Below are 12,728 nucleotides of genomic sequence, written 5' to 3'. Positions count from 1 at the left end.
TGAGATAATTGTGTCCTCACGAGGGCATTCCTTCTGCAAAACATGCACTGAATACTTACAGTTTTGTTCAAAATAATAGCAGGACAATGTGACTAACCAGAATAATCAAGGTTTTTAGTATATTTTTTATTGCTACGTGGCAAACAAGTTACCAGTATGTTCAGTAGATTGTCAGAAAACAAACAAGACCCAGCATTCATGATATGCACGCTCTTAAGGCTGTGCAATTGGGCAATTAGTTGAAAGGGGTGTGTTCAAAAAAATATCAGTGTCTACCTTTGACTGTACAAACTCAAAACTATTTTGTACAAACATTTTTTTTTTCTGGGATTTAGCAATCCTGTGAATCACTAAACTAATATTTAGTTGTATGACCACAGTTTTTTAAAACTGCTTGACATCTGTGTGGCATGGAGTCAACCAACTTGTGGCACCTCTCAGCTGTTATTCCACTCCATGATTCTTTAACAACATTCCACAATTCATTCACATTTCTTGGTTTTGCTTCAGAAACAGCATTTTTGATATCACCCCACAAGTTCTCAATTGGATTAAGGTCTGGAGATTGGGCTAGCCACTCCATAACATTAATTTTGTTGGTTTGGAACCAAGACTTTGCCCGTTTACTAGTGTGTTTTGGGTCATTGTCTTGTTGAAACAACCATTTCAAGGGCATGTCCTCTTCAGCATAGGGCAACATGACCTCTTCAAGTATTTTAACATATGCAAACTGATCCATGATCCCTGGTATGCGATAAATAGGCCCAACACCATAGTAGGAGAAACATGCCCATATCATGATGCTTGCACCTCCATGCTTCACTGTCTTCACTGTGTACTGTGGCTTGAATTCAGAGTTTGGGGGTCGTCTCACAAACTGCCTGTGGCCCTTGGACCCAAAAAGAACAATTTTACTCTCATCAGTCCACAAAATGTTCCTCCATTTCTCTTTAGGCCAGTTGATGTGTTCTTTGGCAAATTGTAACCTCTTCTGCACATGCCTTTTTTTTAACAGAGGGACTTTGCGGGGGATTCTTGAAAATAGATTAGCTTCACACAGACGTCTTCTAACTGTCACAGTACTTACAGGTAACTCCAGACTGTCTTTGATCATCCTGGAGGTGATCATTGGCTGAGCCTTTGCCATTCTGGTTATTCTTGTATCCATTTTGATGGTTGTCTTCCGTTTTCTTCCACGTCTCTCTGGTTTTGCTCTCCATTTTAAGGCATTGGAGATCATTTTAGCTGAACAGCCTATCATTTTTTGCACCTCTTTATAGGTTTTCCCCTCTCTAATCAACTTTTTAATCAAAGTACGCTGTTCTTCTGAACAATGTCTTGAACGACCCATTTTCCTCAGCTTTCAAATGCATGTTCAACAAGTGTTGGCTTCATCCTTAAATAGGGGCCACCTGATTCACACCTGTTTCTTCACAAAATTGATGACCTCAGTGATTGAATGCCACACTGCTATTTTTTTGAACACACCCCTTTCAACTAATTCAACTAATTGCCCAATTGCACAGCCTTAAGAGCGTGCATATCATGAATGCTGGGTCTCATTTGTTTTCTGAGAATCTACTGAACCTACTGGTAACTTGTTTGCCACGTAGCAATAAAAAAATATACGAAAAACCTTGATTATTCTGGTTAGTCACATTGTACTGCTATTATTTTGAACAATACTGTATATAAACAGCAAAACTTTGTAATCAATTTAAGTTTGAGCACATTCCTGCTGTATTTTTCTATTCTTTGTTTTTTACATCTTCTAAACGAAATATACATTTCTTGTTTTCAATATTTTTCAAGTTTTTGAATAAAGTACAGTGAGAAGCATATTAATAGACTTACAGTATATAGATACATAATTAGAGTGTCTGTCAGTCTCTCCATATATTCTTGGCTGGTAGCAGATGATATATTCTGCGATAAAGAAATGGACCATTTTGTGATTTTGATTATATTAACAGGTTTTCACTCATCACAGAATAAAGTGTGCCTTCTATTCTGCTATTCTGATTTCTTTGTAGTCAGAAGGTATGCAGGAATTTATAGGGAATATATTTAATATTTACATTTAATATTTGTATCTTTGGTTACAACAAAGTCACTCTTAAAGGTCAGATGATACGCCATACAATACAAATTACATTACAGACATTTTTAACACAAACTCCAATAGGAATAAATGTTAATTTGGAACTATATCAATCTGAATTTCAGATGTATTTATTAATGTGCTTATTTTACAATTTTACTTATTTGATTGGTGTCCTCGAAATGTGCAGAATCTGAAATATTATTTAGTAATTTTATGTTGTTATATTTTGTTTTAAATTTTGCAAAATAATTTATTTACTTATTTATTTTAATTATGAGCATATTTAAATGGGAAAAGTTAACAATAATTTTGTTTTACATTTTGCAATTGCAGGATCATAGATGTTTCCGTTTACTTCCAGGTTTGAATCCCAGATTTTCATTATGGGCTCAGACTTTTGAACTTCACTCTACTTATAAAATTGAAAACCGTCAGTCACTGGGTTTCAAACGAATAGTGCAACTTTTGCTTTAATAGCTGCCAGTCAATCTTTGTGTGCTTTTCTTACTCTGAGGCTCTAGATTTAATAATGCTTCCCTTACAAATCCTGAATCAAACAGCATTGGGGAGAACAAAATAGAATTGCTCACTTAAAGAAGGATATTAAACATGACTGAGGTTCATTGTTGTCAATGAAAGTAGGCGGCACTAAAATCAGGAGAAGACGAGCTGTAATTTAAACAATCAGAGCTGTTGAGACACATGGCAGTTAAGGATGAAAAGCCTCCCCTGGTTTCTCTGGGCTTATGAGGCAGCGCCATTAAAATACCCCTCCTATAAACAGCTTTCTTTCACTCCACGGTTAGTCGCACAACCCTGTTTGGTCTAATTCAGTGTTGTAATAGCTTGCAGTATGCAGGAATTGAATTAGAAATAGATCAGTGACACTCCCAGGTAGGGAGAAATGTCACACTGCTGTTACCTGCCCTACCACACTCCCATCTGAAATCGCCGAAGCCTGCATCTTCCCACATCCCACATCGTGTATGTTTGCATGTGGTCTGCATACTAATGTTTGTGATCTGAAGTAAACAGAGATCTTCTGAAACCAGCCACAATACACTCTGCTTAGTCAATCCACATGGAATCATTGTCCTTCTCTGGATCATCCATGCAGGAAGGTCATGTCAAAAGATTCGACTCCAGTCAGTCATAACTTTGAATGACCTGACCCTTGTGACTCATGTTACATGCTAGGGTTAATATCTACATGCCTTATGATCCGTGCATACAAAACAACAGCAGAGACGAACAATTATTGGATGACTGTGTATTATAACACACTAAGATAAAGATGGAACTTTTGAGATATATTAAACATTTATAGTTATGAAATTCTACACTGTTAATACATGTAGATTTACTGTACATAATGCTTCATTCTGTTCTGTGATTTCCAAAGACTGAATACTCAGACACAACAATCCCACTACCTATATCTCCTTTACCAGTAAATGTTGGAAAATGTGCTTCTTAATGCATCATTTATGTATAACTCAAATGTGGATGAGACATTTAGCAAAATTAAATAAAAGTAAATAAAAAAGATTCACTGTTTGTTTAGTAGAGTTTGATTACCAGTGAAGCTCAGTGTAACCCAGCTTCCTAGAAGATAGAAGCACACACAGAAATAACATCAAATTAAATAACAGATTATATGCATTAAAAACACTGAAACCGTAAACATTACTGTGAACAGCTTAATTAATTATGTGGAAATATAAAAAAATATCAAATTTATAAATGTGACCAATAGCGTAATCTCTCACTTGGTAAATTCACCAATGAGAATGCGGTTGAATGACGTCCGCCATTGTGGCACTTCTAGAGAGCGCAGAGCAGAGTTTGAGATCTTTTTCTCTGTGAACCTCTGACACGAGCGGAAGCTTCTCGCTGCCCCGGGAGATTCAATCCTCCAAAACCAGAGAGAAATAATGTTAAGGGTTCAGAAAGAAGCAGAGTGTTTTGGAGTGACATTTTGGAACAAATATGCTCTGGGATTTTCCTGTTTGACAGATGTACATGTGAATGAGTTCCTTGGCCAGGTTTTTTTTTTTTCTTCCTTCCTGTGATGTCTGTCTGAGTTTAGCTGAGTTCAGCTGCTAAATGTCGCCTGGATATGGATTGATCAAAGTGTGAATTATTCTGAGTTTATTAATGAAGCACAAAAGAAGATCATCTTAACTCCCTCCTGCACTTCCTGCATGCACCTTGGTGGGGTTGGACTGGCAAGCCACCTGTTGAGTGAATCCTTAGAACTTCTTGGAACTTTGGATTTATAGGTTATTCAGATTGTATTTTTTTTTTTTTTTTTTTTTTTTAACCGGTTGGAATTGGGTGTGATGTTGTCAGTGTAAATGTTCAAAGAGTGATAACTTAATAGGGTTTAATTAAAAAACAATTCATTCAGACAAAGACAACAAAGACTTATTATATATATATATACAGTGTTATGCTAGATTTCACTATTCTAGACTGTCTGTGCTGCCTCTAAATGGTCCAATCAGCGTCGAGTCACGTTTTGTGTAGTACCGCCCGTTTTTGGGTGAATAGAGCATCACAGTCCCACCCACAGCTGGTGTCTTGGCTAAGTACTTCATTACCCACAATCCTGAACAATCCCACAATCACACAGTGACGCATCTGATTGGTGGAGCTCGTGTAGCTCCGCGAAGACTGAAGATCATTAATAAAAAATAAAATAAAATAAAAACCTGTGTTGCGTTTTTGTACGGTAGACTTATCAGTGCAATCATGATCTCCGTGGCTGCCATGAGAAAATTCACTAGAGGAAAAAGTTTGCGCGGGCGGCCGTCATCAGATTTGGAAGTCGCTCAAAAGGCTCCTTCGCGGTTGTGGCTTCAGTCGAATTCAATGAGGCGTGGTGGTTTATGGGATGAGTAGTTCCTGCGCTCGAAATGAAAATATGTACACAGTCTTGTACCTTTGACTTTTTTGGGATTTTCTCTTAATTTTTTCACTCTAAATGATATGTTATATGCTTATGAGTTCAGCTGTAGCTGGTTATCCTCACACATGCTCTAAAACTCTTTAGATACCGATTTTTCCGAAAGTCAATGGGAAAAATTAATGGGAAATTTACTTCCGGCACCAGAGCTCTCTCGGGCTGTGGGCGGGACTGTGATGCTCTATTCTGTCAAACTGAGAATCGCCCCAAGAGCTCTCATAGACTTCAATTAAAAGATTTTTTTTTTTTCGAACTGCAGGCACTGCAATGCAATCTCAATGAGTTCCGGGACGTGCTTTTGTCATCGTGCGTAACCTTAACTTGAGCAACGACTAATGGGAACAGTGACATGCAATAATATTTAAAAACTATTTTTTATTTAACAACAAGAAAAAAATGAAAAACTACTTTAATATCTTTATCAAATGTGAAAAAGTCCACCTCCTGTAGACTACAATTGATTTCCAACTGAGAGCAGTTGACCTGCGAAATGAACACTTGTGTATTAACTGTAGCAGTGTGTAGTGATCCTAAAAATGCAGCTCATCACCATTCAGGGCAGCGCAGTGATGTGCTTGCAGTGTGTTATGGGAACACAAGTAACAGAGGCTTCTACAGGTGTCTCCATTTACATTTTCGCTATGAGATTATGAGTTAAAAAATAAAACTCTGCATCTATTGGTGCTTTTTAATCACAGCATTTCTCTTTCCTTTATTCACAGCATGTCGTGCTTAAGTACTCAGAGCACCAGTATGTGGCCAACACAATCATAAGAAAAGAGAGCGACAAAAAAAAAGTGACTTGATGTGTGGCCAAGTATGGAGTCCCATACTCAGATTTTGTGTTCACAGTAGTGAACAAATACACCCAGAGCAGTGGGCATCCATTTTTTATTTATTTCCATTTTGTTAGTTTTTTTGCTGTGGTGCCAGGGAAGCAGTTGGGGATTCAGTGCCTTGCTCAAATACACTTCAGTTGTGGTATTGAGGGTGGAATAGAGTGCTGCTCATTCAATCCCCCCACCAACAATGTCATTACTGAGCCTTGAACCAATGACCTTCAGGTTACAAGTCAGACTCTCTAACCACTTCAGACCGATGCCTCGCTTGTGTGCTAGAGGGTGAGAAATAAATCTTCCTCTCACTCCTCTGTCTGCTCCTAATCACAAATATAATTTCAGGACACACTTCACTCAAAGGTCAGCTAATAATAAAATGTAATTTTGTGTGAGAGACTGAAAAAGAGAAGATTAATAACAGTGCTAAGCTTCTGATAGGCTAGATTGTGATTGTGGTGAGTTCATTAAAACCTGTTCTTGAATCAAATTGAATTATTTGGGTTTTGCATGAATTTTTAGAACAGATTGAGTGGACATCAAGATATCAAATTTTGGCTGATAAGCATGGACCATTAGCCTCTGTTGGTAGATTCAGTAACTACACCATCTGGACCCAAAAACCATATTTCTCTATTAAAGGTTGTTACAAAGTAGGCATTTGTTCTGATGGAATACATCTGTTTGCAAGTAACATGTAAATATTTTAAATACAGCACTGTATTATAGTAGATGAGTGCCCAAATTATGTACTTACTATTAAAGCTGTTAATAATATAGTGATAATTATTATTTATTGTCATAATTATTATTAATTGTTATTATTATTTTAATAATTGTTATTCATTTTATTAGTTATTCTTATTAATAATAATACTAATAATAACAGTTGCTTATATTACAATGGTGATTATTTTATTATTAATAATTGTTATTGCAGTTATGAATTAATTATTTTTATTCTGTTGCTGTTATAATCATTATTCTATTGTTGTTGTTAAAATAATAATAATAATACTTGTTGTTTATTTATTTATTTATTTCAGCTGAGTCTCTTTTACCTATTATATTTACCCGAAAAAATCCCTGAGATTTTAAGATTTAATAAAAACAATAATAATTAAGAAACACATTTGCATGGTCAAGGTTCTCTGACATTGGTTAATGGTCACATGACGCAAACCCCCTGCAATTTGTTTACGAACCCCAGTTTAGGAAACCTTGACCTAATGTTTAATTCACTTCATGTATTTCTATTTTTATATCAATATGGTACAAGGTTGATCAATGCGATTAAGCAAGTTATACTAATATGTAATTGTCATGTAATTTGGAATCAGTTTCGGAATACATTTAGTAAGTAATCTACCCAGCACTGATCCTTGAATTAAAATAAGACAGCAGCCCTCTTGGCAGAGTTACATCTTGCTTTCCTTCTGTTCCTTGTCTAACAAATGACAGTTGTTTTTTCCTTAATTATTGACAGTGTGCCAGATCATGTCGAAGGGGGTTGTGGCGGTCCTGGGCCCCTCTGCCAGTCCGGCATCTAACTCTATCATCAGTAATATCTGCGGTGAGAAAGAGGTGAGTGCTGGAATTGGCTCTCTTCTATCATCAGCGCAACATACCAAAGCCCAGATCATATTACCAAGTAATCATTCATATCATTACTGTAATGACCGGAGTGGTCGGTGACACGCTCTAAAAATGATCCCTAATCACAGCAGATGAACACGACAACCATATGACCAGTGACTACAATGTTCAGCTCTAATTAATAAATACATAAATGATTATTGACACAAAATACTCAGTAATCCCACAGTTCTGAAGTCAAACTTTCCTGCAGTCATTTGTTCTGCCGCTGGAAAACATGAAGTCACATGCAGACAGACGTAGTAAATTACTAAGGGAAGAATTAAATAACGTGGATTAACAGAGAATTCATATTGATTAATTGTCGCCATGATGCAGTCTGAATAGTTTTGAGCAGTTTCTCGCTCCGTCAGAGAATAAAGGCAAACTTTCGAACACAGAGAACAAAAAGAGAGCTGGATGAAGTGAAATATTTACCTCAATTACCAGTTCATCCTATCTTAATTCCATAGGTTTATGCTGTAATGTATTTCAATGGATTTATAACTGACATATAATGTCATCACAAGCTGAGTCGCCAATTCTAAACAGTCTAGTGCAGGAGCTGATTTTCTTCTAAAGCAGCAGTCAGAGGAATATATTACTAGCACACAGGTAATGAATAATGCAGCTTGAAACAAGTTTACTGTGCGTACTCAACTGTCTAAGCATCACTCCTTAATGTCTTCATAATTCATAGTCAGCGGCAACTCGCCTTCCAAAGTGAGCAACAAGCATAAATATTCATAGTCACATCTTATAAATGACTACTTGGGTCATAGATGAGGTCTTGTGTAATGAAAGTTTAAACGTTTACTTTAGCTCCGATACATCTTGATGAATATTTATAATGCTGGCATTTTATTTGTTTTTCAGGAGCTGTTATTTGGCTTTGCAGTAGGTCAGGGTTTGGTTAGCGCTGCGGTTGTTAGCTGCTTTGGGATGATGAAATGGGGGGTCAGATGCTCTCTGTCCTCTGTATATGAGAAAAGTCATTGTGCTCTAGTTATTGTATTTTTAAAAAATGGTTTGTCTGTCTCTAATGGTCTAAAGGGAGGAGGGGTGTGTGTGTGTGTGTGTGTGTGTGTGTGTGTGTGAGTGAGAGAGAGAGAGAGAGAGAGAGAGAGAGACAGAGAGAGTCTAGCAAGAAGCCTCTGATTGTTCAGGATGTTTTTGATTTCATATTTGAGTGTAACCAGGCTTATCGGGTCTCTGTGACGAATATGTTAAAGTATGGAATAAAAATTAAACCTGCTGCAACAGTTTTGCACAATTTGGCAAGAACCCTGGATGAATCAAAATATCCACCCCTAAAATCAGAATGTTTATTTTAAGATTATAAAGATATTATTAAAATTATCAATACCTTAATGCATTTAGATTTTTTTTAAGTACTCTGGCTTGACATATATATATATATATATATATATATATATATATATATATATATATATATATATATATATATATATATATATATATATATATATATATATATATATATATATATGTTTGAGGTGAAACTAATTGTTAATAGACCTATCATAAGTCATTTTACTAAATCATGGTAAAAAAAAAAAAAAAAAAGACAATACCGTATTTTATATAACACAAGAAAATAAATAAATCAATAAAGTTATTCTTATTGGATCTGAATAACTTTTTATTATTGCATTTTTATTTATACATTTTGTTGGTAAATATTATTGACAAAATACATTTTATGATTATTTGTTTTTTTGTAAACAATGTACAACATGCTTCTTTAATTTCAATGCAGAATATGACATGTTTTTGACATGTTCTATGAGATTCACACATTTTCTAGTAAAATTGATTTTCCTTCTGTATGCATAAAAAATTTAGAACATATTAATTTCCCTCAGTGTGTGTGTATTCTGCTTGTTTGTACGGGTTTGTTTGCACTGGTGTAATATGTGGGAGGCCTACATCATTGAGATCATTCGTATTTCTGTACACAGCTGTTTTGAGACTGACAGTTCTGCTTGAAGACAGAAGAAAGTACAAGATGTACATGTACTCAATTTATTATCACGTGTGCTCAAGATGCTCCTTCACTTGTGTAATGCAATGATGGAGTTTCCCATCTGGCCTAGAATGAAACAACAAATCTACTGTGAGGGTCTGGAGTGTGGCTTTTGATAAATGTACGTTCATGACCTGCTGTCACTTTGCCTTCTCACACAAGTTATTTTATCCTACTGTACATGGAGTGACAGTTCTTGTAAAAAATAAAATGTAAACAGTCTAAGTGACTTTGCGTCTTGTAAGTCAAGTACAGGAACCTTTAAGGCAAACAGGAATTGTTTCTGACAGTAGTTTATATGTTTTCTCAGGGACCTTGGGTTCAGCTGGCAAATTGCATTGTAATTCAAGTCAGTCACTGGAGAAAAATATATACTTGTAACTGGGAAAAAAAGTGAACGCAAAAGAGGTTTTCCTCTAATTTCTCATAAATATGAATGGTGTGTTTGTAGTACAGAGAAGGTAGCAGATGAAAAAATCTTCAGGAGCCACTACAGTCGAGTAGCACGGCTGCGTTTTAGGGTAAGGCCTTTGAACCTGAATGACATACCAGTTCAGGAGAGGAGAGAGATGTGGGAAGTCTGGGAACTAGGTGAGGGAGAAAAGTCAGGCCTGAAACCCAAGAGCACAACAGACAGAACTTCCCGTGGAGCTTGAGACCACTGCTGAATACATTTACATGAAAAATATGTATTTGTGTGTTGATATTCAGATCATGATTTTGCACCTTAGGAGCACTCTGTGTCACGGCGGTGATACTGATTTTTATTCATTATAATTTTTGGTAGCATTTTTGTACATTTTCATAAATAGTGTGTTGTGCATTTGCTTTTGCATCTGTTGAATGTGAGATACAGTGGACAGTCTGGAAGTGTGATACCACATTGAATATCTAGGATTTAAAATCTAATTTAAACCTTGAAATAAACAAAGGTTTTATATTTGGACAGATGTAAAACAAGAGTGCTGTGTTATGTGACGAAGCATAAACGAATGTTTTTGCAAATTAAATGTTATTCAAATGTCTTGAATTTATGTAGAGAACTGCATAGGGAAAATTTACAAAACTTTCAAAATATTGATCAGGTACAGTAGACCCTAATCAGTTTTGGTTTGTTCAGAAATTTGCTAAGCATGCTCAGCATCTTCATGGCACCCTTCTATAGCCAGATCAGATTACGTCAGAGTTTGTCGTCATTTTTGGGAAAATCACATCACACTTCTCAGTCATTCCACAACCCAGCAAACGCTGAATGAACATGTTCAGTTGGGTTAAAATAAACAGTCGCCATGATTTTGCCAAGACGTTCCTAGATCAACATCTACCAACACCTAAAATTAACAACTACCTTACTAACTATTAATAAGTAGCAAATTAAGAGTTTATTAAGGCAAAAGTCATAGTTACTACTTAGTGAATTGTGAGAATTGGTCCCCAAACTTAAGTAGCTAAAGGTTATATTAAAATTGAAAGAATCAGCAAAATAGAAGCATAATAACTTAAAGCACTGTTTACTCAAATTATGTGGAGCGGTCATCTCAGTCTCTCAGGTTATCCCTGATTACATATTAAATGAGGATTTCTCCACTTGGTCAAGCATGAATAATGAAGTATAAGCAGTGGCCCACAACGGAGAGAGACACTGGAGTGCTGGCGTCAGTGTAAGCCAGCAGACTCAACCTGTAAGCTCTGTTTATTTGTAACTGGGTGTCTTTTTTTTTTTTTTTTTTTTTTTTGCCGTGCTATTTCAGGCCAGACTTTGTTCCAGGCTTGCCAGCATATGAGAGTGGACCTAGCATGCTGTGTTTGATCCCGAATGCTGTAATTTTGCTAGCTATCAAAGCTTCAGCTCAGCAGGAGTCTTCATTTACAGCAGTCACTCTGCAAGAGCTGTTTTTCACCGTTCGTTCATCCGTTCCTTCTCTCTCTCTCCTTCTCTTTATCCACATTCACATACTGGATCTTCCCATACTTGTTGTGTAGCATTTTTGGAAACGCACCAGTGATGTGATCTGTGCCAGTTACTTGCCATTACCGTGAGTTGTGTACCATATTGCAAATTATTTGAGTAAGTAAGTATCTGTCAATAACGGAAATTATTTTAAATGTTAAACAACCGAATCTGTTTCCGCTTCATGTTGGCTGTGGTTCCTTTCAGATGAATCTGGCATAAGAGGGGTGAGAGGTCAGTTGTGGTGATTAAGCTATGAAAACTTTACTGGACCATATAAGATGGCGAGGTTCTTAATGGCAGAACACTTCAGACTTCATTGGCTTAAATGATTTATAACTGCAGCGCTGCTGATCCCTCAGCGTTAAGTGCTATAAAGGCTAATGTTGTGCTCTATAGACAGATGAGCACTGATGGGAGAACAGGCCATATGTTTGACAGAGCACTGCAGATTTGCTGTCAAATATCCCAGTTTCCATCAAAATGGTGCTTGTTCTTGTGGCTGTTCTTGGGAATCTGTGAACCTTGAATCTGTGAGTCTTATGAGCTTTTTAGTAATTTGATTCAATTATTGTATGCTGCATTTGATGCAACGGTCAAGTAAAACTAACTAAAACAAAATAAAACGCATAAATAAATTAAAACAAAGTGGCACTATATAAGGCATATTGGAGAAATTTACATCAATATTATTACTTCACAGGAAGTAGAGAGGGACATTTACTTGCCAATCATTTTGCACAACCTGAGCACTTGAATTATGGCTAAAATGAATATGGTGAAAACAATTTAAGCCCCCTACATTTTTATTTAGTTGAATTAATGTCAAGTGTGGTTCCTACACAGATGTTTATGAGCATAAAACGCATAAGATGTGATTGTTACAACATATTTATCAAGCCCATGGGTCACATAACAGTTAAGTAGACTTTTAATATAACCAAATAATGTTTATTTTCATGTAAAAAAAAAAAAAAAAAAAAGAATTATGGCATCATTTAGACGTTTTTAGAAAGGCTAGTTAAGTATGCAATAATATGAATGCATATATACAATACTATGAAGGCACATAAGTATATTTGTGAAAATATGGTCATTTATGTTATTTATACATTTCTCATGCATTTACATCCAATTCACATATTAGTGTATGTAATTCTTGAAGTCCCTAATATGTGTGATTTTCT

General features: G+C 36.0%; 1 protein-coding gene across 1 annotated transcript in view; it reads left to right on the top strand.

Annotated features, from left to right (window-relative positions):
* LOC128029228 (glutamate receptor ionotropic, kainate 4) overlaps positions 1–12,728 on the top strand; it is a 307,696-nt gene that overhangs the window by 185,325 nt on the left and 109,643 nt on the right. The window contains exon 5 of the mRNA XM_052616871.1: positions 7,395–7,492. Within this exon, the coding sequence (XP_052472831.1) occupies positions 7,395–7,492 (98 nt within the window). The remainder of the gene's footprint in view (positions 1–7,394; positions 7,493–12,728) is intronic.

The sequence above is a fragment of the Carassius gibelio genome, chromosome A15 (assembly GCF_023724105.1).
Source record: "Carassius gibelio isolate Cgi1373 ecotype wild population from Czech Republic chromosome A15, carGib1.2-hapl.c, whole genome shotgun sequence".
NCBI classification, from domain to species: domain Eukaryota; kingdom Metazoa; phylum Chordata; class Actinopteri; order Cypriniformes; family Cyprinidae; genus Carassius; species Carassius gibelio.
This window is presented reverse-complemented; position numbering and strand designations above follow the sequence as displayed.